Raw genomic sequence first — 26,740 nt, forward strand, 5'->3', positions numbered from 1 at the left:
ATTCGCAGAAATTAAATTATATGCCGAAGCTTGAAAGTAGAGATGCTAGACCAGTATCACTTGAGGACTTGACTCCTGTGTGGTCCAGGCCTCTGACCAAGGCTGTGTATTCTTTGCTGTGGATCCTGAAGAGTTACCATGGAATTGGGTGAGGAAGAAGTATGAATAATGTTAATGCCAAATATTGTTTTGACAAATGAATGTATGCACTCTGCATTCGTGATTTAGCTAACCCAGTAGCACACCTGTTTTATCTTATCTTATCTTGCAGCCGATTTAGAAAATATTTGAATTGTATTGATGTGTCCTTGTCCTGTGGGCTGTCTATCAAAGTTATTATGAATGTTTTAATGTAAAATAAAGTGTCTGCTGCAAAGTTTAAAAGTTTCAGCTGTTTATTTTTGCACAAACTGCAATTTGTACAGTTCTACGTGACAACAGCGCCCCCCTCTGGCTGCATTGTTGGCCGTTCCTGCTCACATGTGCAATCACGCTGACACAGCTGACTGGCACTTTACAGAGTATCCCTTTGCAGGATTAGTTTTGTGCGTCACCTATTCAGTTAGATTACTTTCAACAGTTATGTGTATGCAGGTTCATTCCAACAATCGGCAATTAGTTTGTTTGCACAGGCGATATGTGTGCACATGTGTGGTCATTGGTCAGTTGCTGTTTGGATAAAACCCAGCAACATGACTGAAGCAGGCAACTCGAGTTGCTGTGATTTTCCGTGAAACCAATCTTTCTCGTTACATTATTATTTTGTCCCAAATGTGACGTTTTACAAAGTTCAAAATATAAAGTGTTGTAGTGAGCCTCTTTGTTGCAATGCACACTTGTTCATTGCACAATTGTTTTTCCGCCACCATGACTGTTACACGTGCGCTCGTTTCTGATTGGCTGTCGTAGTTGTCTCATGGTTCAATCGGCGTTTAGCTCGCGCAGGGAGATCATTTGTATTGTGTCTGGTGGGAGGTCCAACCAGCAGCCGTCTGTGGGTTCAACTGAGGTAACGCGCACAATTACCCCCCCCCCCCCCTCCGTGTTTAATGGAGTCATTTGTAGGCCACGTTTCTTTTGTCTTAAGTAATTAGGTAGGGTCATTTCGATGTTTTGTTTTGTTTTGTCGCTCTTTTTATTTATTTAACATTTCGTAGTCACGTTAAACAGCGGTGTCAAGCTAGCTAGGGTTTAGCCATCTGGATTTCAAAACAAAAGCGAGGAAGCTGCCACTTTTGGATAAACGTTCAGGTAAGTACTGGTTAATGATATTAAAGTCAAGAGGATAGTGTATTACACTGAATACTATCAGACTAGGTGGTATTCTATATAATATCCTCCTTGTGAGTGTATATGTGCGTTTTATTATGAAACCAACCGGATATGATTTCCTCAGCCCTGACTAGCTTGACAGACATCGCCTTATGTCAGCGCGACTCACTGTACTCTTATCTCACGGCGTAGGTTATTTAACAAAGAGGAAAATGAAACCATTGTACTTCACTGTAACTGACGGACAACAATTTAAACATGACACTGCGGGTTAACCGTAGCGTTTCTCAGTGCTTCAAGAGCGCGCGCAAGTGGGGAAACGACCATTATTGGGAATAATTGGCTTGTTTTACATTTGAAGGTAAGTTTTCCACTGGAGATAGGGAATGTTTTGGCTTTGGAAAAGACGTAATATCGCTTAATCTCTATACTTTCTATTCAAGCTCTCACTCTTTTATAACTTTATCGTCTCACATGTGTCTGTCGGCCTGTTAACGACACGTGATGTCGTTTAAAATGTCGACAAATTACTTTGATGCGTGTGTGTGTGTGTTTGCGGCCAGTGTGAGAGAGAGGAAGTGTATTTCCAAGTTGAGTGTTGCATAACGCTAGGGTTGGGAGGAGGAGGAGGAGGAGGCGGAGGGGTGCTGCTGCTGCTGTTTCAGCTGAGATGTGCCGCCTTCAGGGACCCACTGCCTCTGTGCTGCCTTCAGGGAACCCACTGCCTTCTGTGATGTTTGAGGCACAAATGACCGAAACAAAAGAAAAAAGTTTGACGTAGTTCCAGAATAGCGGACATTTTCTATGAAAGGGATACCCGGTGTTTATCGAAGGTGGAGAACACTGAACGTTGTACAGCCCATCATAAACGTCAAAATATCACTTTAAATCTTAATGTACAACATTTTCCACTGAAGAGCCTTACATGTTGGTGCAGTGGAGAAAACATGAATTGTGAATATGAAGTGCATGGCTGCATTGTTGACACTGTAGGGACACATCACTCATACTCCTAATGGAGAACACAGAGCAGTATCGTGGACTATAAAGAGGTAGTCTAGCCGATCATTTCCACAGCTGATGTACGATCTGTTCTTCTGTATTTGGATTTGCACTTTGATCATTGGATACAGTAATCCAGCTCCAGCACCCAAGTACACACCAAAAAGTGAGGAAAAAAAACACAATTAAAATCCACTGACTGCTTAACAAGTAGTCACGTTTCTGTAACTGGAAGTAATAACTAAAACCTGCTTTTTATTTGGTTTAACAGGCTCTCTGTTGACTCAAAACAACACATGACCCATGCATTCCTTTGTCTCCATGTGGGTACATGTGGCCACGCACACGTACACACACATGCACGACAACAGTGGGAAATGTGTTCATACAAATGGGCTTATTTGTGCGTTCACTTCTGTGTTTATTATTGTCATCTAGGGCCTCTTTAATGACGGTGCACTCAATGTTCATTGCTTCGAATGACCCCAACAAACCTGTGATGTTTTGCATCTAAATTCTAAAAGAAAAGAAAATGCTCTATATAGACGGCAATTAGAGGCTGCATCGTATCCCAGAATGCAGTGGGTGTTAGTTATGGTGCAACCTGGGCAGGTCACCGGTCCGTCACAGCGCCAACACGGACCTCTGACTCATGAGAGCAACATTTATTTTTGTTTTTAATGCCGTCATTAAGTGACAGACTAAAACGTTGTGTGCTCTCTCATTAGGGTCCAGCATGCCGAAGGAACAGCCTTGCTCGGGCGAGCACACTTCTTGTGCCACATCCAGCAAGAATGCTAAAAATAAGAGCAACCGTATGACTCTGCTGGCAATGCGTGACGCCAACGACGCGGACGACTCCAGCGGGACGGCCTCCCGCTGCAGCTCAGAAAAAGACTCTGGCTACTCTGGTGAGTAAATATGTAACCAGAGCAAGACGATTTGCCAAGCTTTCTTCTCGACTGGTATTTTCCGTACACACCCATTTATCTTCATAAGTCCGCTCAGGCGGTAGTAATAAAAGCTGAATGGGACAAACCGTGCAGTACATGATAGATAGGACGTTCTTTACTTGTAATGAAAACGAGGTTATTGTGCTGACTGTCAGGTTTAATGTGATTACATCCCCATCAGATAAAGTGTGAAATAATTTATATTCTTAATATTCTAACACTAGCAAGCCTACGTCACAAAAGCAGTCTCTTAGAGCATGGCTTGACTCTGTGTCAGTCGGCATGTATTTCTTCCAACAGACGGGCAGCAGACGGATGTGGAGGACCAGCGCAGCAACAGAAGCCAGTGCAGAGGCGGAGAGCGAGCAGAACCTTCACAGCCGGGACTGAATAACGATCCTCGGCACGGGAATCCTGGGAAACCTCCCCTGATGGCAGACCGCGAGCTCCAGCCCATCTTCATCATCAATAACATTGTGATTAAGCAGGTAAGAGTTTTCTTAATGCATCTACCAATCAAAAAATGTGGGGAGGGGCAAAATAAGGTGTTGACACAGGGTATGGAAATCAGATTAATTGGATTATATTCACAAAAAGGATAAAACATGTTACCTTTGTCCCTTATAGATTAAAAACAAAACAAAACCGCTCAATTGTGAGGGAAATGACTTGATCACCAAGCAATTTTATTCTCTGACTTTAGAGATATTCCAAAGTAAAGGTCCTGTATTTGTAGCTTGAAATAGCTCTGATTGCTTGAAGTGCTATAGAAGCATTGCAATGACTTGATTTGACTTCAGGACGTCTCTGACTACATACAGGCTAAAAATAAAACAATTTTAATGTATCAATTTAGAGATTTTCCAAAGTAAAAGTCTCCAGAAGTGTGTGATTTAACTTTTTCCCATGGTCTCGCAATAAATAGTAGAATCACAATACTTGTAGAATCGCAATACTTAAAAATTGCAAGACATATCAAATCGTTAATATGGTATAGAGTCTGGAGATAAGCATGTCGTCCCCTGGTGTTTAATCTATGTCTCGTACTTGCTTCCTTCTTCCTCCGCGTCCCACCAGCCGAACATGATCCAGAAAAGAGATCAGCTGCCGCAGAGAAATGGAAGCAGGGAACCCAGCGCTGCCCACATGATCCTGTTCCAGCAACCTAGCATGCTGCCGGCCACTCGACAGCTCCACGAGCCGTTGTCCCGGAGTTCCAACATCACACGGAAGAAAACAAATGACTCCTATCTGCCCATTCTCAACTCCTACCCACGCATTGCCCCACTACCCAGCAAGAAGCTGCCTGATAAATCTTCACCGTACGAGGAATCACAGAATCTCAGCAAGAGAGTGTGCACAGAAGTGGAGGACACACCTGTGACCGGGCGTCTACCCGAGCAGCACCTTTATGAGCAACCCAAATCGGCAGCCTTAACCTCCAGGCTGCCGTGTTCCTCTTCAACCGCAGATCTTCCCTCCTCCTCCTCCTCCAGTCCCACTGCTGTCTCCTTGAGCCAAAGCTCCGTCCCCAAAACCAGAGGACCTCACAGAAACGGCTCCACCAGAACCCGCCAACACCGTTTCCTCAACACAGTGGAGATCCTGAGACAGTCGGGTCTGTTGGACATAACGCTGCGAACGAAGGAGCTGCTGCGGCAGAGCAAAGCCACCGAGCGGGACATTGCGCAGCTCCGCCAGCACACGGAGCTTCTGTGCCAGGCCGTAAGCGACCCCAGCTGTACCTGGGAACATCTGCACCGAGCAATGGCCGAGTCTGGCAGCTACCCCAACATTAAAACCCTGCAAATCCCATGTTATCCAGATTCTGCCAGTCAACCAGCGAGTGTTTCCACAGGCGACGGCAATGGGCCACGAGGGGCTGAGGGCTCAGCGGTGCCGCCCTCGTCTCGCCGTCGTCTTCTCACGACCGTACCGGACTTAAACTCAGGCAGGGAGCTCCAGAAAGACACCTTCATGCCTCCTGACAGTTCTACCGACTAGCACAATCTGCAGTGCCTTTTTAAAGGGAGAGCGAGTACTCAGGGCTATTTTTGGTTATTATGTGTGGCTTTAACGGTTCATCCCTGGTTATTTAAACTTAGTTTCATAGGGATAGCGAAATATCTCTGCGGGTCAATGGGAAACCAACAATCACTCGTACTTATTGTACATGTCGCAGTACGTGTTTGGTTTGCGGTTGTCTAACGTTTTTCACCAGATTTCATTGTTTGACAGGTGAAAGCTGATTTAATTCTCTTAAGTGCAATTCAGGATACCACTTCAGCTTTTATAGAACCACTCAGATGTGTCTCTGCTTGTGGGCCACTTAAAAGATTATGTGAGAATAATATGTCTCCCCCGGGAGGCAGGGGAAATTGGCTTACACTCAGGTGGCAAAACAGTTTAAATTATTACTGCAGTCTGTTGTAAGGTGATAAACAAGGTTGTTTCCTTCAAAACAACGAAGCTAAAAGGCTCCCAGCAAAATGTCACTTTCAGGAAACATGTAGCACTTGAGGCACAACTCTGCGCTCAATGCTGCAGAGAACATCTCTCTGTAACATCACAAGCTGCACCACGCTGGACTGCCACAAGGACTTCTATCCACTTGTCAACCAAGCCTTAATTGCTCTTTTTCACTTGATATCTTTGGCGTTACATCATTGTCCCGGGTTCTCTTATCATACAAACACAGCACACATCATATTTGAATAGAAGAATTCAAACTCAGCATCTCAAAGATAATCAGTAATATGGTTTCCTCTCGTGTGGTCATGGTCGGTTTGCATTGTGAATTTGATTGTACGACAGTGTTTAAGTATGAAAGTACGTTGTTTATGTGGTTATCATCATGTGATAAGTGAATTATTTGTCATCTTATTTCTTTGTGCTTGTATGCATATGACAGACATCACTTCCAACACATTTCTGAAAAGTGTTTCACATTGTATTTTTCATAATTTCAAGGTATTTAAATAAAGCAATATCTGAGGAATATACTCTGTCATTGTATTATTGTCTTTTTAAATTGAGCCCCGTTATGGTAATATGTTGACGACAGAGAATACTCTGCACTTTGTTATCCTTTTGAAACAAAGAAGTGACTACGTTAGGACACTAGTTGACTGTTGAAGAAGTAAGGAGTGTTTCCTGTGATGTATTTTCAATATATATTTCTAGGATCTCTTAAAATATCAACAGCATAAATCTCAGACATATTGTAGACAGTTAACATCTACAAATGTTGTTCAAGTTTATTTTGATTAAAATAAGAATCTGATTACGACACGACTAGTACAATTATCTTTGCAAAAATATTACTGGAACACTTGGAGTGAAAAGCCAGCATTATTGAGATCAAATGAATAAGACCTTTTAACCCCTAAGCCTATTTTGAGCCCTCCGCTCGAACATTTCATACCCTACACTCTAAGGGGCTTATCTCGCTAACTACAAGGTCTATTTGAATCATTTCAATGCTATTATAACACTTGTGATAGTTTGTTAATATGTGTACATATCAGTGTATATGTTATTGGTTATTGCTGAATGAATATAATACACAGCTCAAATAAAAAAATTTCAGGTTCGCCTGAAAAGAAAAGCACTTTTATTGATTTGAAATGATGCAGTCGAAGGCTTAAACTCTCCCGAATCATATCACAACATGTCAGCAGTCATCAAAAATTGGCTTTGATAGAGTGAAGTATGCCTGAGAAATCAATGCCGGTGTACAGGTCAGCTGAGGTCAGCCAACGTCAATTCTGATTTTGGAAGTAGCCGATATAGCGGTTTTATTGTACTTTTAAATACTATATAACTATATATTTCACTTCTTTTACCACTAATAGTGTTCAATCTATCTAATACAGCAGTTTGGCATCATTTTGAAAGTCTGGGCTATATAAAAACCTGTACAATATGGCTAATTTTCGTGAGAATTTCAGTTTTATGGGATGTATTTGAACCTAACACAGCCTGTGATTGGCCGATTTGCGCAATTCTTACAGTTCTGAACCCGGAAGACTCTGGGCATTGCAGTCATTCGTTCTTTGAGTTGTTTGACAGAATTTTAAGCCAATAAAATAATCGGAAACTGTGATCCGCCCCCATGGGTCAAACCCATTGGCCAAAACTGAAATTATTATTCATCCATCATAGTAGCTCATAGAAACTCAGTTGTTTTGATGTAGTAAGGAGAGAGAGCAGCAGCAAATGCAGGAAATGCATTAAAAATATTTCGGGCCGATTTTCTTCCAGAAAAACATCTAAAAGGTACGAAGCGTTTCAATATTTAGCTGTTAGACTGTGTGTTGATCCGAGGTAGAATAATTGTAACTTTTTAACGGTGAAAAGTAGAAATATTCTGAAGCTATATTTCGATGTAGTTTGTTCTGCTGGTCCACGTGGATATTCTCTTTGTCTGAAAAGTGCCGTAGATTACGGCTGGGAACGATAACGGAGAACATTGCTCGCCTTCTCCTGGCGAGAAATAGGTGAAATTGTGGTAGTACTTGTAGTACCTTGAAGTACTTTGTGTATATATATGTTTTTGAGTGATTAAAATAGGTTACATGGTCCATTTTATCAGAATCTCTTCGTCATGTACGTTTTTTAAATATATTAAAATATCATTTCATTCGTTCTCAGAAGTGATTTGTACTACATGTGTACACTCTTCGCCCCCCCTCTAGAACCAAATTGGGCTCTGCTCGGGATCTAAAGGTTTTAAGAAAAGCAGAAAAAGTAATATCACAATCTAACCAGCCTGCTTAGTGCCCTATCTTTGTCCAATAACTTTATTTATGGAACACCTTTCAAAAACAAATACTGTAAGAAATGAAGATCTACAGATATAAGCAAAGAGAAAAGGAAAGTTGTGGTACACATAAATGTAGTTGCTAAAGAGCTCAGGATCATTTCATGTTTGGCATCAACTGGAAGTGAGCGAGTGCAGATCTTCCCCTTTGGTGTGCTGCAGCTCAGTTTCTTCTCCCTTTTGGGTCAGTGAGCAGTCAGGGACCGGTTGACACAGATGATGGAAACGCTAAGAAAGTTGAGAGAAGTATTCGCCAATAACTTGAAGTACTCATTCACGCAATAATCAATATCACTGATGCTGCATGTTGGCTGTTGGTAGTTAGGATCCGTCGTATTGGCGCAAAATAAAGAGAATGTAGCTTTTACTCTGAAAATCAACACTATACTTTGATCAATACACACATTTCATACTTTTAAAGACCCTCACGTTACAGCCTAATAATCCTAAAATCCTAAAAATGACAACTCCTCTTGCAGATGGGATGTCAGACATACATTGCTCTTTTGCTTGTTATATTGACACATACTCAATATAATCATTACATGACATATACGCCGTGCGATTTATTGAATTAATGACTAAAAATCAATAACACAGTTGTCCCACCTGTCTCAGGTTCCCAGTCCCAGTTCCCAGTTTATACAGCGCCCATCCCGGCACGAGCAGGATAGAGGAAAGGGTCAGTACCCAGCCCAACACGTATGCCCAGGCTGGGTACACGTACCAGCGATTAAAAGTCAGAGGCTGATACTCGACTAAAGAACATATAAAAGAGACCTGAGAAAACAGTGATAAAAAGAGGGATTCAGAAGTTATCCTGAGGAAGAATATCTGGAACATAAAAATCCAACATTGAAAGTCACTCACCAGTAAGACCAGTGGTGTGAGGTAAAGCCAGCAGATTTTAAAGAACGGGTTGGCGTGCACACCTGTCATGTCCTTAATGATGGATAACAACCGCTCTGCCCCTTTGTAGGAGATGAGGTTGGATGATCAGCACTCAATGACCACATCAGACTAACGCTTGTGAATGCCATTTAAAGAGGAACTTCTCTAATATTCTCACATAGTCTGAGAACATAACCACAAGGATGTCATCAGGGTTTTGATGTATTATGGGAACTCCATGTGTTTTTAGAACTCAAGGGACTAAAAGTCATCATATCTCAGCCTCTGCTGCTTTGATTTTGATCTTACCCCCAACTTTATTTAGGTCCTTTATGAAATTGCCCCTTTTAAAAAACCTATACATATACACATATATATACATATATATATATATATATATATATATACCTACCAAATATCCATGCCAGTGCCACGATTTCAAACACGCAGAGAAAGAGGATGCAGGCTCCGTTACAAGCGAAGTAGTCAAACATCTGGAACACGTACATTCCTCCCTGGAGACAACAGCAAAGACATTGTTTTGACATGGTTTTATTCATTTTACTAGCAATAGCAGCAATAAACTGCTAATAAATGTACATATATGACTAAATACTGACCTCAGTGACCATGACAAGCTGAGAGAAGAAGCATGTGAGGCAGAAGAGGAGGAGGAAAGATTCCCGCCGGCCTGCTCTGCGCATCACCGTGGGAAACAAATCGATGATGGATGTCATCACAACCTCCATGCCAACAAACTGTACAGAGACAGGACAACACACAGTCAGTACATTGACAAATGTGAATTTCTTTTCCTCCACGAAGACTTCATTAAAAGCACATCTTACTTGTGTGTCCAGACCCAGGAGGATGAGCATGACAAAGAAGCAGATGGACCACAGTTGGGGCAGAGGCATCATGGCTACAGCCTGAGGGTATGCAATGAACGCCAAGCCTGGACCTGGACAACAACAAAGCCAGATTCATCCCCGTCTATTATCTGCCTTTTGTTTAACCAATTTAGCATTCATAACTTTGCAAAGTAAAAGCGATATGCATCCAGGTGGAAATGCAGAGGAAATCTCATCAATCAAGTAACTAATAAACAACAACCTCCTCAGTCTCAAGTTACTGGAAATCACAAAGATAGAAAAACGCAGAAGTACAACACAGTACTGACGATCTCTTTACATGTGCGTCTCAAGGAGTTTGTAGAAAACTGGATGTAGATTGTGAGCGCAAGAATCTTTGTCGCTGAAAACAGTAAGGCCAAAGTGACAGCTTTATTCTGGTGATCATGTTTGTCTTCATGGTTTTTGGTGACCCAGTTACCCAGTTAACATGAATACATTTGTGTACTCCGCACCCTCATCGTGGAATACTGATACCATTTACTGCTTTTAAATCTAAATTGAAAGCAATAGAGGCAGGTTCCCAAAAATGTAAATGTTTTTTAAATTAACTCGGTTTCGTTACTCTCTTAACTTTTAGTTTCTTTTAACTTGTCTTGTTCTGTGTTTTCTGTCTGTAACTATGTGTCTCTGATGCTGCTGCCTGTCTTGGCCAGGTCTCCCTTGAAAAAGAGATTTTAATCTCGATGGGACCCTCCTGGTTAAATAAAGGTTAAATTAAAAAAAAAATATATATATATATATTGTGTGTGTAGATAAATATGTGCACATGTGACCTATTATGAGATTTACCAGCGTGAATCTGAGCACCGAATGAAGGAATGGCCAAAGTGTCGGCTGATGATTGAGAAACTGTACGGAAGTCAGTGTGATTGTGTTTGTACTGTACATATTTAGGTAGGGAAGTGAAGACGCATGACAGCATGTGTGCTAAAGTTTACTGTATGAGTCCATGCACACATGTGCTGGTCGTGTCTATGGTTGTCCTCAAGATGGCAGCAGCATTTTACCCATTGTGGACCAGCGGTGAAAGAAGTACTCGGATCCTCCACTTTAAGTGTAACAATGTAAAAATACTCAATAACAATTAAATTGACTTAAACATCATATTTGACGTATTCGATTCTTAATGTTGATTCATCAGTGTATAAACAACATTTTACAGATGTAGCTGCAGGTGGAGCTAGTTTTAACTACTTTATACGCAGTTAGGCAGTTTAGTCCTGTGGTTCCCAGACTAGTGCTCACAAGATATATTTGAATGTCTGTGAGGTGATTCATGTGTGAAGAAGAAAGAAAAAACTAAGTTCTCATGCACAAATCTGTCTTTGTTTTTGGATCTCTTTGATTTTAGTTTTTTTTTATTGTGAAATATTGGATACTTTGCATCTTTCTGAATACCTCTGATGACTTGCTTTACCTGACTCGGCCACTTCTGCAATGGGAACGCCCTGCTCGTGAGCCATGAATCCCAGCACAGAGAAGACTGCAAACCCAGCTACAATACTGGTAACACTGTTCAGCAAACACAGCCACAGACAGTCTCTGCAAAACACAACGTGTGTGCACTCTATAAATTCATAGCATGTGGATACTTTTTTAATATGTTATTGCGTAACTCTGATGTCGGAGTTGTTGTCACACTCAGTCAAACATTGAGTTATACTCACTTATAGCAGTTGTTGTTGTAGGTGTTGTAGCTGCCTAGCACAGTTAAGGCGCCCACACCCACGCTGTATGAGAAGAGGATCTGAGCCCCGGCCTCCATCCAAACCTGTTTCAACAAAGCAACATTGAGTAAAGTTGTCCATGAACTTCACACTGTCACAGTACACAATGAATCTCCAACCTGAGGGTCTGCGAGTCGCGAGGGTTCAGGCAGAAGATAATACAGCACTCCTTCTCGAGCCCCAGGAAGCGTGAGTCCACGGATCAAAAGAATAACCAACATCACATATGGGAAGGTAGCAGTGAAATACACCACCTGGGGGAAAAAGACAGCAGTTTAAGGCATTTAGAGATACAACTTTATACACTTTTACCACAGTTTTAGGGCTTATTTAAATACCTTTCCTGTAGACTTGACCCCTTTCCAGATGCAGAAGTAGCAGATGATCCACATCGCAATCAGGCACAACAGCACATCCCATCTGATGCTGCCTATCTCCTCAATCCCACTCGAGATACCAAGCACTCGCCGTCTAGAAGGAACAAAAGATCAACAAATGTGTTTTATTGAGACTTATACAGACTCATTTTGGATTTAAATCAACCTAGAATAGAGGCTTTAGTATATCCGTATACATACTCCCAGAACTCTGTGGCAGCAGAAGTTGTGTTAGTCTGTTTGGTCCAGTTCAAGGTTTTATTTTGTGTGGAAAAGTCTATGCAGTTATCTGAAAGAATAATAAGACAAAACACATATTAATAGTCACAAAGCAGATGTAAAAGGATCTTCTGTGGTTCTAGGGGGAGGTTGCCAAAGTCTGAGGAAATAACCTCGGTGTGGGCTTGGGACTTCAAATTTGCATTACAATCTTTTGGTGTGGAGCTTAAAATTAAAAGATGTAGACATTTACCAGACAGGGAGGGTGACTTTAAATACACTATCCAGTTGCATTATGGGCAATGTAGGATTCAATGGTTGACCCATATTAGGGGGTAAAATTCAGAATATCTCTACTTGACAGAAAAGTCACTGGAGTGTTGATATCTGTCATCGTAACATTAATGTTAGTGCTCTGTTATACAAGTCAACCTCAATGCATGTGACTGTGTCCATTTGACCTGTGTTCCAGTAGTTGTTGCAGCTGGCCCAGGGGAGCTGTGAGCTGAAGGAGAACACCAAGTAGAGCAAAGCCCAGGCCAGAATAATGATGTAGGTCATACAGGAGTACAAGATGATCAGCTGCCCGCCGTAGCCGATACCTGCGAGGCCACAGAGACATGACTCCCTCCATTTATCCATTAATCCGCTTGGTGGTCAGGGTCACGTAACCCGACTGACCCAATGTATCACTAAAACTGCTCAGTGAGAGACTACTTTTCCATAATGATATATATATATATATATATATATATATATATATATATATATATATATATATATATATATATATAAATATATGTGTATATATATATATATTACAAACAAAGAAACATTTTATTTTCTCTAAATTATCTCTGTCACTTCTCCAGAATGAAATTTACCCAGCTTATAAACATTAACAATTATTCAATTTTAATAATGTTTTCATAAATGTAATCTTCAAAAACTATCGTGGCATCTTTGTTGTGACGAAACCTACCTCTCTGTAATGTCCATGTTTTTGGAATATAAATAATATCAGGCACTGCAACAGTTGATTTAGAAATGTCAAAAAAGCACAACACAGATGTATCATTGTGCTTCTATTGTCCAGACTCGTGATGGACAGATTAAAAAGAAAAAAGGATTCAAATTGATGCAGCAGAACCAGATATCTTTTTGTTTCATGCATTCTCCTTCTTTATCAAAAATGAAATACAAAGTGGGCTGCAAAACTCTGGTGAGCTCAATTCTTTTAGTCCTCAGCCCCAACCCACGCTTAGCAATGCCTAACATTTTGCACAACTCGCTTTGGAGCAACAAAAACACTTTTATATATACTTTGATGTGTAGTTCCACTTTAAAAAAAACACTCAGCAATAAATTGCCCTTCTTTGAAAACCCTTGAAAGAAAGGGTCACAGAGGCCATGCAGTTCCCAGTCTGTCAATGTTTGCCCTGCTGACATTCATGACAGAGCTCTGATATGTTGAGTCTGTGTTTGCATCATTCAGTGTCAGAGCCTTTGATGTCATGTGTCACTGCCTCACACACTCAAACTTAATTACAATTATCACATGCATACAGGTACATGCATGCATCTAACCCATCGTTTTAGACACTCAACATGCAGATAGTAGGAGCCAGGGATCACAGCCAGCCCCCTTCCTTTGTGTAACTACCAAAAGGACACATTAAACTATTATGGTACATCAGCCGACAATAAAGCGAATTAATCACTCAGAGATTGTTTCCAATGAATCTTCAATAAAGTCCTGAACAGCATACCTTCCGCCAGAGGGCAGAGCTTCCTCCAGCAGGTGATGCCGCCTTCCTGGGTGTACTGGCCTATAGTCGTCTCCAGCAGGAACAGGGGTACGCCACAGGTCACCACAAACACCAGATATGGCACCAGGAATGCACCTGCATTTACAAAGTGTACAACAATGCACACATGTACAAGAGATCTTAGGTAACGAGTGAACCTCATAGTTGCTTACCCCCTCCGTTTTTGTAGCAGAGGTAAGGAAACCTCCACACGTTGCCGAGGCCAACAATATTTCCCGCCACGGCCAGGAGAAACTCCACCTTGCTGCCCCAGTGTCCTCTCTCCTCCACCTCCGCTGGCTTGTGTTTTGTGGCACATATTTTATTCAACATTCCCAAAAGCTCAGTCTGAACCCGAGTTGACCAGATCGTCCTCTTAATCCTCGTAACCTTTGTGTGTCCATGTCTTCTCTGGCTTTATATACTGATTCTGTGTCATCTTTGTAATGAGCAACTCCCTGACCGGTTAATCAGTTCTAAATGGAAATGTCAATTATCGCCCAGGCTGAGCATAAATTGCAATATCTAAACGACAACTGATTAGAAAAGTCCAAATTCCTTGTTGTTGTATAACACATAGGATTTATTTTTAATCAAAAGGATCAAATCATTCTTTATAAATGTCTCGTGTTGTTCAGCTCAAATATTCCTCTTGTGTTCTTTCAGATGTATCAAAGAGGCAACTGTTTGCAAGGGAGCTGAAATGAAGCGCAGCCGGTTGGTTTCTCAATATGTTCTCGTGGTACAGTATGTGTGTCCAGTGTCAATTGAAATTCAACAAGTTGCACGAAGTAAGACGGATGTAAATGTCACTTCAAAGTCATTGTGAGAGCTGAGAAGACAAAGACGGGGGACTACTAATAAAATCACATTCTGTCACATTTTATCTGGCCTCAAATATGACCACCAGGAGCAAAATCTATGTACTAGCCCAAATAAATAACATTTACTAACATTATTTTCACTGTGATGTTAATTCTTTCCGGTAGTGAAATTATCCACCTTAAGTTTATATTTATTGTGCTGTATCTGCTCTTCTGTATTTTATCACACACTCAGCCTGATAAACGGACCGCAGGGCACGGATCTGATAACCCAGAAGGTGTCTAAGAATATGTTATTACTACTGTTAAACAGTTACACATTTTCAGACCTCTATATCCCATAAGGTACAAACATGATGTTAATCTTGTTGTTTTAAGTGTTGATCTATGTTTACTTTGTCTTGGTGACTAAAGTATGCTGCGGATGTAATAGACTGTAACGGTCACACTGTGCACACATGCATGGCTGTTATTTATATGTTTTTTCCTTTAAGTCCACCAGAAGTATTATTATTTCCTTGCTGAAAAGTGATGTCCAAATGATTCACTTCTTGGCATTAATGTATTCTTTGTGATATCAGATGTCCAGAACGGCAAATAATTCAAGAGATTGAGAGTAATAATAAAATGATGAACTCTTTATTTAGTGCATATTCTTTACAAATTACAGTAGCAAGCACAAATCAGTCATTAAGAAAGATGTGTTTCTTTCCATATCAGACTACTTTTCTTTTCTTTTTTCAGTTGTATCTGTCTTTTGTGTCTCTTTTGTGTGGGCTGCTGGTACCCTGTGATCAACACATAGATTTGACCTGCAAAACATTTGGAATCACCTCGACCTAAAGCAGGAAAGACCACAGAAAAGACCCCAGCAGACCCAACAACAAGGAAAACACTAGTGTGGGTGTAATCCGTCCAGCTCCACTGGTTTCTGTGCTCCTGTCTCTTAGCCGCCTCAGCTGGCCAGACGTTAGATGGCAGCGCTTCATGTTTCCAGCTGTGTCCCACACCAGCAGCTCAGCCTGAGCAGAGCAGCAGCTGGACGTGTACTTCACCCACAGCGGCTGAGATGAGCCAGGGGACCATTCAGAAACATTCAGAGGTGGGTCTCCTTTCTCTAATGTGGCCTTGTGGTGGTGGCGGTGACCTCCACTGGTTGTCTTGTCCCTGTGTGCCTGTTGCTGGTCCTGGCCGGGCCGGTCCTCTCCCAAGCTGTCCTCCGTGGGTGGGGGGCTGTGGAATAAAGTCAGAATGCCTTCACCGCTCTGTAGCTGGAGGGCAGCGAGGCCGGAGCGCCCCCTGTCCGACACGACCAGAGATACGCTCCAGCTAGACTCGTTGCAAGTGGAAGGACACGTGGATTGTACTCGTGCAGCAGAGCAGGACGGTGGAGACGTGTCAGGATCCTGCAAGAGAAAGAGTAAGTGAAGTCAGACACAGAAAATTCAAGATGAATGAATGATCTTTACAGACAAAAAAAACAACAGTAAACCTTTGTATAAAACAATTAAAGTTGTCCCCAAACGGAGTGTATCCTATTAGTTTTCAGTTAATGCTCACCGGAGGGATCACAGTCATGTAGGCCACTGCGTAATTTGAGTCCGGAGAGTCAAGAGCGCGCACAGTGAGTGTTAGGGTGACAGTCGCTCCCGCCTGAGCTGTGGCAGGAGTGAGGACGTCCACCTGACTGCGGAAAGACCCTTGTTCTGCAACATGGAACCTGAGGGACAGAAAGTCGAACTTAGAGAACAAATGTTTTCAAGTAGTTCTTCTATAGAGACAGGAGTCCATAAAGGGCATGAAATGTAGTTTTCTAATATCACATTCCTCTGATCCTACATGATTGCAAAGGGAGGACATTTATAAGAAATGAAATGGCGAGAGTCTTTCTCTACCTGTGAGGTCCTCTCGTCTGAAGATATCCGCAGTCGTCATCAGCAGTCAAACTGAAGAGTCGGGCCGGGCCATGGTTCAGGATGTCAAAGGCCACCATGGAGCTGTGACCAGGTACCAGGCGGGGGACAGACAACACCTGAAGAGACAGAGACACAAAAACTGTGAAACATCATCACGACACGAGCCAGCTGATTTGAGGTACGTCAATGTGAAACTCCATGAACCAGAAAATCCACCAACACAGAGTTTTATGGAAAGCTGCTACAGGAAAAGTCATAATTTGACATTTTGTAAGGTGAGATATTTGAACTCCTACTTAAAATAGAAAGCAACCAGCAGGTGTAGTGCTGTTTTCCTTTTCTATGAAGCAGCAATGATTGCGTTTTAACCACTTGGAGGCAGCAGAACAAGCTGTAGACACTGACAATCAGTATTAGGGGAGCTGATACTGGTACTATTCTGGATTATCACGTCCGCCTGTTAGTTTCTGTAAACTGCCTGTTGCATCTGGATATGGATGAACCGAAACAAGGTGCGGACCATAAAACCAAAACAAAGAGCTAGAAGACACAGCCCATGTCTTGTTTATATCACTACCTGTATCTGAACGTGAGTGGGCTGAACCCTCTCTGCGGAAACCCTCTCCAGCTTGTTTCCTCTGCTGTCTCGGCCCGTCAGCCGAACACAGAATGGGACTACGGGAACAGAGTCCAACCATCCCACCAGCTCCTCCACAGAGTAGGATGATGAAGATGAGGAGGAGGAGGAGTTCAGCTTGACCTGCTGGATGCTTTCCCCGTCAGCTCCCAGCAGGGTCACGTGACTGAAAGACGCCTCCTCATCTGGAGCCAGGCCCGTCACAGCCAGCACCAGAAAGGCAGGAACACCTAAGAAATCACATGAGGCACAAGGCCGTTTAGCCAAATGTCCGACACATTCCTGGTTGTGAGACTTACATGTAGGCTGTCACTGATACATCCCTAATTATATTAGCAAAAAAATCTCTTACCTGCTACTGGACTACCCTCCACTCTGGCCAGACCTGGGTGTGTCTCATTGGTTACTGTGGCAAAGTAATACAGGAAATCTACACTGCTGTCACCTGGGGGTGCAGATCAAAACACAAATACTTTTCTCAGCACAAGGACAGTTAAATAAGCGGGAATGCACCGTTATTAACTGTTTTTCTCAATGTCTAACATGTTTTTTTTCCTTTACCTATCACATTGAATGTGAGGTGTCCGTCACTCTTGGCTTGGAGTTTCCACTTGCCTGGCAGTATAGGAGACAGCAGGCTGATACGGTACAGACCAACGAAGCGCTCCAACTCTGCTAGAGGGCCTTGCTGGCTCAACAGAGACTGGCTTTGGTCTAACAACAAGAGCAAAATGAACTTGCAAAGAAGAGTAGCGGTATTGTAGGACTTCAGGAGCAAGTACAAAGGGCCGTTCACAGCCGATAGACGAAACGAATAAAGCTGCTGCGATATGGCTTGCAGCTTATGCTTGCAACTTTGCCCTGCAGTTACCTGATGGGCTGGTGAGGACGCACTCTGTCAGGATGCCAGTGACGTGTAGTGTGACGTTTTTCACTGAGCTGTCAACTCTGAAGGAATGGGAGGACATCAACTCTTCGTCACTTTCCACGTGGAGGAGGGTCACCTGGGGAGGGGGGGAGAAAAAAATGTGCTTGTAATGTGAAGAGTAGGAGGAAGGCAACAACTACTGGGGATCCCAATGAACAAACAAAACAAACAAACATGCACATTCCCACTTCAATGACATTTTCTATACATTTTTCTGTAAAAAATGGATCACAAGACAATTTGTATACAAAAGAACGTTATTCGTTACTACAAAATAATCATTGCCAAACCTTGCCACTCCCCTCAGCTTTCTTTTAGCGTTTTTCAGCTCATTGTTTTGGTTCTCTCTCTCTTTGTTCTCATCCACCTCGTTTTAAGCTGCACAAGGAAGCTGTTTTCAACACAAATGCTAAAACCTCACTGTAAAAATTGCTCTTTTCACAATCAGTAGACATACGTGCACAAGCATTGACAAGAAGTTGCAAGCAACGTCTACTTGCAAGTGGTCACAAGATCACTGATTTTCTTTGTTTTAGGAATACATTTGAATTGGCTCAGCACAGGATTAGGGTTAGAGCTCTTGCTGCCGTACCTTGTCGATGGCTGTGATATCCTCCACTATGGCAGAGACACTGCGGATGTCAGAGTTGGTGGTGAATATTGTCAGTCCTCCTGACAGGGAGGACAGGGAAGAGTAGAGGGAGAAACGATCAGGGGACAAAAGTTCCCTTCTCCTCCTCCTCCTCCTCTTCCTCCTCCTCTTCCTCCTCCCTCTGCTCTCCGATGTGTATTTGGGGTCTTCGGTTAGGAGAAAAGTCACCTGTGGGAAAGTCAGCCCATAACGTGACCGATGGTTGAGCAGAAAGAAACATGCAAGGACTCGCTTGATTGCAGTCCCCTTGCTGTCGCACTTTCCGTCCACAATAAAGGAACAGTGTAAGACACAAGAGGGGTGTACTCATTAAGGTCACTACAGGAAAACATCCATCCTAAAATGCAATATATGTAATTCTACTTCACTAGTTTGAATTCAAACATTCAAATGTGTTTATTTAGACGTATGATTTACAGCTGAGAATCAGAAAATGTCCCCATAAATTACACCTGCATGTGTTTATTAGCGACGAATTGTCTTTCAAATGAAACCTACCTTGCTCTGTTTCTCAAGTGCGAGGGCCTTTACCACATCGAACAAGTGGGCGTCTTTTGGGGAAGCATCTGTGAATACAAAGATCTCCGACAGTGGTGGACTGTGAGTGAGTGCCAGCTGGAAAACACACAGCAAGATGGGAAAAAATGAGCTACTTTACATGTGTTCACACACTCATGCACACACCTGATCACAAAAAGACACGGTTTCTAAATGTACCTGAATGGCAGAGAGACACATCTCTGGTTCGTCTCCTCCTCCCAGCGCCATCAGGTTCTCCATGTGCTGCATAAACTGATTTGGGTCATCGGTCTCATAGACCGGTCCTATCTCTGCAGAGAACAGGAGGTAGAAATGTTACATGGCAAGCAACATCTGCTGAATAACAGGAGATCTTTCAGGATGTTAACCACCACATTTAACTTTATAAATCGTTGAATCTTAATGTAATTGCTAAACAACAATTCAGAGAGCTTACACCAGTTTTAAAGGAATATTTCAACATTTCGGGAAATACACTGCTAACTCTTGCCGAAAGTTAGGTGAGAAGATTGACACCACTGTCATGTTTTTGCAGTAAATATATAGCTACAGCCAGAAGCCAGTTAGCTTAGCACAAAGACTGAACGCAGTTTCAAACTCATTTCTTTATGAACCTGGATTTGTGCAAACACTGTCATGTTGAAGCAGGAAAGGGCCCACTATCGTCTCAAGCATAAACATATATTCTGTATAATTAAGATTTATCCTAAGAGTACTGCACAGATTTAGCATTACGCTTCTATAAACAGTTTAAATAGTCTAAAAATGTTTGATCGATGCAGCAGAAGCAGAACAATTTAGTTTTTTGTCTTCCACAAATGATCCTTCTCTGTCAAAACCTGGTGCCTACATTACCCACAATGCAACTTACTTTTCAGCTTTAGACCATAACAAATATTCTTACCCTTGTCTCACCGCCACAAATGTTAGGGAAAGGATATTTATACAATTAGATGGTTTGATACAACAACAAAAAAAGCCTTTGTTGGTCTATCTACATGTCACCCATGAAGATAACTTTGCTAACTTGTCTGCCATGCATACTCTCACATAGCTAACACTGGTCAGGTGGTCTGTTTCCGTCAAGGATCACAGGTGTAAGGGGGCGTGGCCTGGGGGTCAAAGGGAAGAGAATTGTTTGGGATGGCGAGAAAGGAAATGTTTGTGAAGGGACATGGAGGGTAATGTTGGAGCCAGGCAGCCTTTAGTTGAGTGAGGGTGAAGCATTTAGCTCATTTCTATGGTTGAACCTCGTCCATCTGGAGTGAACGAGGAAATCTGTGAGACCTGAGGAACATAACTATTGAACAGAGAATGGAACTAAAGTGAAGGCCAGATTACCATTTCCTAAAACTATGTAAGGTGAGTTTGATTCCTTTTGGTTGTTTTTTTTGTTGTTTTGTGGACATTAAAGCAAAGATTACGGTTAGTTTCTTGTGAACTTCGGTGTGTGTTGTTTACTTAAAGAATTGAAGCATACATTTAAGTTTCCTGAGTGTATCTCTTTGTAGTGATTGGGGGGCTTTAAATGCACCATCTATTTTAACCAGGTCTTAGTGTCACAGCAGCTATTTTGTATATTAATGTAGTCTTAAAACGTAAGATGATTTGTTATACCCTCACCTGGGTCATGGAAGGGCACAAGTAGAAAGGTGCCCAGCTGCCCTGGGCTGCTGGCTCGACTCTGGATGATGGAGTGGGCCCGGTAGCGAGCGGCAGTGATCTCTTCAAACATGCTGCCTGTGGTGTCCATGACAAACACCAATGCAGGGACCTGCTTCACGCTGAAGAGCCTGAGGACGTGTAGCAAATAAAGAAATACACTCAACAGCAATATGATAATATATTGTTTAATTAATAATTACCTGTAAAACAGTTGTCAAAACCTACCTGAGGAAGGTTTTCTGGCCCACGGTGTCTCTGATGTCTCTCAGTACACTCAGGGTGGCCTCCATAGCTAAATTGGCAGCTTCCATGTGGAGGTAATGGTGAGGGGAGAAGAGAGGTGAGGTGCTGTCCTTGTTGATGCCCCCTTTGGCCCCCATGTAGCGGCTGTGGTCCAGAATGCCTCCATGACTACATTTGCCTGAAAAAGAAACAGTCGGTATATTTTAAAGCTTTATGGAGCGTTTTCAAAAAGTAACAACATTCACAAAACCAAACGTTCTATATGGAAAAAAAGCTCTTTGAGTGTATATATATCCCTTTGCTTTATCTGGCAGGACTGCAGCGATTGGTGGCTGAAGTTTCACGTACATACCGTGAGGTTTTGGAGGGAAAGTGCTGAAGTAGCCAGTGGTGAGCAGCTGGGTCTCTTGCTGTCCGTTTGTCATTCTTGCCAGGAGGTTGTCTCGACAGGTGGCACTGAAGCACTCCATACAGGTAGGAGTGTCTTCTGTGGACAGACACGACGAGGGGGTCAGTGTATTGTTAATGAGGCCCATTAAAGCTCCAAATCTGCAGTAGTAAAACTCTTTTTAAACATAAATACTACTATCATAATATTATCTTTGTTTGGGAATTGGGTGTATGGGTTGGGTTTTGGGATTGAGTCTTTTGTATAAAGTTAATTATGTGAGGTTTTGGTATGATATGACAAGCTGTACCTACAACTGTATACAGTCACGATAGCCATCATAAATCTTGGATATACTTCAGATCAGGACTGCAACTGACAATTTTAATTTATCAACGAATCTGCCAAATATTTTAAATTTATCGTTTAATATAAGAAATGGTGAACAAGCCATTTACAAATTGTCACATTTGAGCAGGATTCAAAATGTGCTTCAAAAATGGCTTTAACAATTAATTAATAAAATAGATGCTGATTAATTTTCTGTTGGTTGATCGATGGATTAATCAGCTAATCGTTGCAGCTCAAACTCAGATTGTTTGGTTATATTTTGAACATTAACTTAACCCTACTACTTTATTGCCCCCCCCCCCCCCCCATTTCTGAAGTGAAGACAAATATCTTAAACTGAAAGTTATGTACCTTGATTTATTTTAAGAACATATTACTGTATAGTTAATTTACACAAGAGAATATTGGTACTTTACAGTTTAGGCTACAAGTGTGCGATAGTTGAAATCAAATCATTATCACGATATTAATCACAATTACACAATCGGGTCGGTGCCTGTGTGGTCGCAGATGTAGAATTACCTGCAGCCACAGGGATGGCAGGCTCCTCTGGCTGCAGCAGGTGGAGGTAAATGAAGCGCTGGCCCATCTCAACCCAGTTACTGTGGCTGTAAAAGTCCTGGCGTAACAGAAATTTGAAAGGCAAAGCATTACATACGTTTTTTTCAGCACATATTGACTTTAATGTCATGGCAATATTTCAGCCATTGCAACATACAAGTTGGTATCCATGCAAGCAGTGTGACAGAATGTAGAATAATGTTTTAAAAGGCTGGAAAACCAAAACCTGAGTTCATGCGGGACCATTTATATTATATCATTGTTAAAGATCTGCTGATACAATAACATTCGCTGTAGTGAATGTATTTTGCACAGTTGGAAACGTCACATTTTTTTGTCAAGACTGAGGAGAATCTCCAAAGCAAACTCTTCATTAGGGCTCCGTCTTTCTTTGTTAACGATACTTTACTGTCAAAAATAGGGAAGCAAAGGGTCTGAACAGTTACGGTAGATTTCCAGAAGATTTCAATGGGAAGATAAGCTTTGCACATTTGTTAAATAAAAAAAAAACGTACACATGTGCAGCAGCTCACACTCCTGCCCACATTACTGCACTGTCTGAGACAAATGGAGCATGATCTCAGAATAGTTTTGATTTTAATACTGGAGTTAATATATTTTTTTATCATATTTCAGTTCACTAGCAGGAAGTAGCCGAAAGCAAAGTACACAGTTTATAACTTGTTGACACCTTCTGCTAGTTTTCCTCATTAGTTAACTTGCCAGCTAGCTAACTCACCACATGGCACATTTCCCGTAGTATTTATTTGACAAATTAACACTGGATTTATTTGGCAAAAAAATGGATTATGTCTGCTTATGATATGGTAAAAGGTATGTTTCTATCTGCATATGGCATGGTAAATACAGCCTGAGGAAATAACCACGATATTTCCAAATTGTTCCCATTATTTCCTTTAAATTCTCACAGAATTCCTGTTAATTCCCATTGAAAGTTTCCACCAAGAATACTCTTGGAATTTTGCAACTCTAGTCAAAACAAGTGTTTTAAAGGTTCCTGTGCTTCCAAGATTGAGCAACGAGTTTGTTTTATGGCCAATTGTTAGGCTTTATGCTCCCACAAGAGGCCAACAACTGGAAGCATGGTACGAACTGCTCTCCTCATCCATACATCATCGGACCCTTCTTCACGGTGCTGTGTACCTGCAGGGAGTGAAATAGCTGGCCCAAGCTGTGACGAGCACTTTGGTACTCTTTGGCTCGTACTGAGAGCAGAGTCTGAGCCCAGAACTGCCGCAACATCCCCATGGAGCTGTCCACACGCTCTGAATCAAAGTGGTACACCGGGTCGGACCTGGTGGAGCTCAAGAAGTCCATGGCCGCATTGGACTTCACCACCTCTCCCACAGCTCTCCAGAAGCCACGGCCCAGTCTGGCCTGGGAGGGATACAGGCTGAATTTTTTGTTATCATCATTTTAATGAGATGTGCTCAAAAAAACATCATTAAATCTGTTAAGATAATACAGTAAAGCTAGTAAAAAGTAGGTATTTTCATGTGGATGTAAAGTAAATATCGGCTCACCTCTTCCTCTGCATGGCTCCCCTGGTGGCTTTTGATGCCCCTCAGAGTCTCCATGGTGATGTTGAGAATGGCCTGCTCTGTGATGTGCTGGTGTGTGTGCGAGTTCAAAGACAGCGTTAACACTCGCGACCAAAAGTTGGGGAGGAAGCCCATGCACGGTAAAGCCAGGAGGAGAAGATAAGCCAGAATAAACACCGGCTTTCCACTCCCGTCCCAGAGTCTTCCTCTGTCCTGTGACATCATGTCCTGCAGAGATCTACCTGCATGACATAAAATAAATTAAAGGTTTTTTACCATCACCTTCAATACAAAAACACACTGTATCCAATTTGATGCCACTGGACAGTGATGGCAGAAGGCAAAGGCCAACTTTTAAATTAGAATGCAATGCATAGCTTAGAATGAACCAATCATTCATATCATGAAAAAACCCAAATTGTTTTGATATGGCGACAAACAACGACCATTTACACATACAGCAGAGCAGACGCAGAAAAACATTAGCATTCAATTGAGTTGTGTCTCTCAAAGTCCAATGTTAAGTCTCCTTTTAGCTCTGTTTTAGTCTCTTCCTGCTTCTAAATCCATCATGTTCAGCAGCTAGTTGCTATCTTTGCCTGTCCCTCAAGTCGCTTTATCCTGTTGTGGTTTTTACAAAAATAGTAAATATAGTAAAGTAAATAATAAAGCTGTGGAAGTCACATTACACATAGTCACTTGATCCGTCGTTCATGTAAAAATATGAACAAAGGCAACTTTAATAAAACTTATTTTAAGTTTTTAGTGAACGCTTTATTTTGAATTTTTCAAGCAGTAATTATTGTCTTTTAGAAAAGCATGTTGAAAACGTTGTAACTCAAACATTAAGACATTTAACTGAGCTGAACAATTGTTACCAAATGAGTTCTTTAATGAGATGTGAAAAGCATTTCCCGCTTGCCAAATGGACCTGACCCCTATTGTTCAGCAGTGTTTTGTGCTTATTTGATCACTTTGCGTCAGTCATCCATGTGTCCTCGTGTCATCACCCACTCCTTAACTCCCCCCACATTTTTCTCAGCTTTGTCTGTACAGAAGCCACTATTGTTCTTTGTCATCTTTATTCAGATTACAATTCGCTGGTTTTGTTCTCATAGCCTGTGCTTTCACAAGGCTGACACCAAAACAAAGCATGAGGCCTACAAACAACTGCTCCCTCCACTCTGCCAACCTGCATTCAGCATAGCAGTTTAAATTGATTGGCGTGGTCCCTTGAATGAAGAGCAAAGAGACTCGTCCTTTCACTCATTCTCCAGGAGTGATGCATTATCTGATTATTTATTTATAATATGTATTTTAACATGTTTTAATATAACTGCTCATCTTTTGCTGAGTTTGCCCATCAACAAACATCAGACAGCATATTATCTTGTACAACTTCCTCCTTCATCACGGTGCAATAATGTCATCTATGAATGTTCAGACAATATTTTAATCACTAACACTGAAGTACAAAATTAGCGCATGCTGTATAGTACATTTTTAAATTATGGTTTGCATATTAACAGGCAAATGCAAACTTTTGCTTAAAGTTGTAGATTTCTACACAAAATGTGCTCACCTCAGTTCATCATGGTAGACTTTCTGTTTTTTCAGATTTTGTTCAGACACCACAGCATTTAGCAGAGACGTCACAGAAGAACACCACACATGCACGTTCATGTGATTGACTTTCACCGCAACCTGTCAGCAGAGGAAACTGTGCACAGTATCACCGTGATCCTGTCTGTGTAGCAAAAGTATTCAGTCTTCAGGTTTGTCTGTCCTTGGGCTCTTGTCTCTGGCCAGCTCCCGAGAATGAAAAATAACGGGAAGAAGCACCGTTTAACTCTGATAAGAGACTGGTTGACGCTGAGTGGGCTTCGGGTGCATTTCCTAGCGTTGGGGGGACACGCCATGAGGCAGAAGACACGTCGTCATAGCTCCCCTACAGCCTTGTACCCCTCCTTACCCCCCATTATAGCATGGTGCATTGATTCACCACAATAGGGCCGCATACATTACTGGCCAGGGTGTTCCACTTGCGCTTTCCCCAACCCCCCCCTCTGCCCTCCATCCATCACTCTCTCTTTTCCTCACAAAACCAAAAAACAGTTTTTTACAACTGCAACCACCACAACCCCTTCCAGTCTCCCCAGTTCCCCACATTTCTAGTGACAATCCAAAGAAGGCCATCAGTTGCCAGCCAACGCTGGGGACAGTGTTGAACTTCAGGTCGTTGGATTGAATGTTGTAAAAGGAGAAGTGCATTCACTTCTCCTTTTACAACATTCAATCCAACAATTGGGGTATTTTTCAGTTTTGGGACTCTGTTGTGTTAGGGCTTTAGTTCTGGTAGGTTTCTCAACTACCTTTTATTTAAAATGTTTCATCCTGTTTTAGTTGAGGAGTGAATGAGAAAGTTTTGACGCAGAACGTGTTGTGCTCATGGTGCGTTTCGTTGCAACTCCTTTGCAAACCACAAAAA

The 26,740-nt window shown here is 42.0% G+C and overlaps 3 protein-coding genes across 4 annotated transcripts; 1 reads left to right on the forward strand and 2 right to left on the reverse strand.

The window, feature by feature from the left end:
* The first annotated feature begins 1,065 nt into the window (after positions 1-1,065).
* Positions 1,066-6,221, forward strand: LOC306700730 (CLOCK-interacting pacemaker). 2 transcript variants are annotated; one of them, XM_079165825.1, is made up of 4 exons: positions 1,066-1,251; positions 3,003-3,185; positions 3,528-3,715; positions 4,305-6,221. In XM_079165825.1, the coding sequence occupies exons 2-4, from the start codon at positions 3,011-3,013 to the stop codon at positions 5,229-5,231; spliced, it is 1,290 nt and encodes a 429-aa protein (XP_079021951.1). In that variant the 5' UTR covers positions 1,066-1,251; positions 3,003-3,010; the 3' UTR covers positions 5,232-6,221. The 2 variants fall into 2 exon arrangements, with proteins under 2 accessions (XP_079021951.1, XP_079021950.1); XM_079165824.1 differs by lacking the exon at positions 1,066-1,251 and adding an exon at positions 1,464-1,633.
* A 1,942-nt stretch (positions 6,222-8,163) lies between these two features.
* Positions 8,164-14,276, reverse strand: LOC306701234 (sodium- and chloride-dependent GABA transporter 2-like; the record flags this gene model as incomplete). The annotated part of the gene is made up of 14 exons (XM_079166492.1): positions 14,159-14,276; positions 13,947-14,081; positions 12,639-12,779; positions 12,160-12,247; positions 11,920-12,052; positions 11,701-11,835; positions 11,522-11,625; positions 11,272-11,396; positions 9,789-9,901; positions 9,561-9,698; positions 9,353-9,455; positions 8,920-9,020; positions 8,659-8,829; positions 8,164-8,277 (listed from the first exon to the last, which is right to left on the reverse strand). Exons 3-14 carry the CDS (start codon positions 12,736-12,738, stop codon positions 8,164-8,166), a joined length of 1,425 nt encoding a protein of 474 aa, XP_079022618.1. The 5' UTR covers positions 12,739-12,779; positions 13,947-14,081; positions 14,159-14,276.
* A 1,372-nt stretch (positions 14,277-15,648) lies between these two features.
* On the reverse strand, positions 15,649-24,474 carry vwa7 (von Willebrand factor A domain containing 7; the record flags this gene model as incomplete). Its single annotated transcript, XM_079166493.1, has 16 exons — positions 15,649-16,215; positions 16,370-16,529; positions 16,705-16,841; positions 17,303-17,592; positions 17,715-17,807; positions 17,924-18,076; positions 18,234-18,366; positions 18,883-19,110; positions 19,441-19,557; positions 19,660-19,772; positions 21,106-21,275; positions 21,373-21,568; positions 21,743-21,877; positions 22,652-22,748; positions 23,855-24,088; positions 24,235-24,474. The coding sequence occupies 16 exons, from the start codon at positions 24,472-24,474 to the stop codon at positions 15,649-15,651; spliced, it is 3,063 nt and encodes a 1,020-aa protein (XP_079022619.1).
* Between the last annotated feature and the right edge of the window lie 2,266 nt (positions 24,475-26,740).

This window comes from Pholis gunnellus (genome assembly GCF_910591455.1).
Source record: "Pholis gunnellus genome assembly, chromosome: 9".
In the NCBI taxonomy this organism is placed as follows: Eukaryota; Metazoa; Chordata; class Actinopteri; order Perciformes; family Pholidae; genus Pholis; species Pholis gunnellus.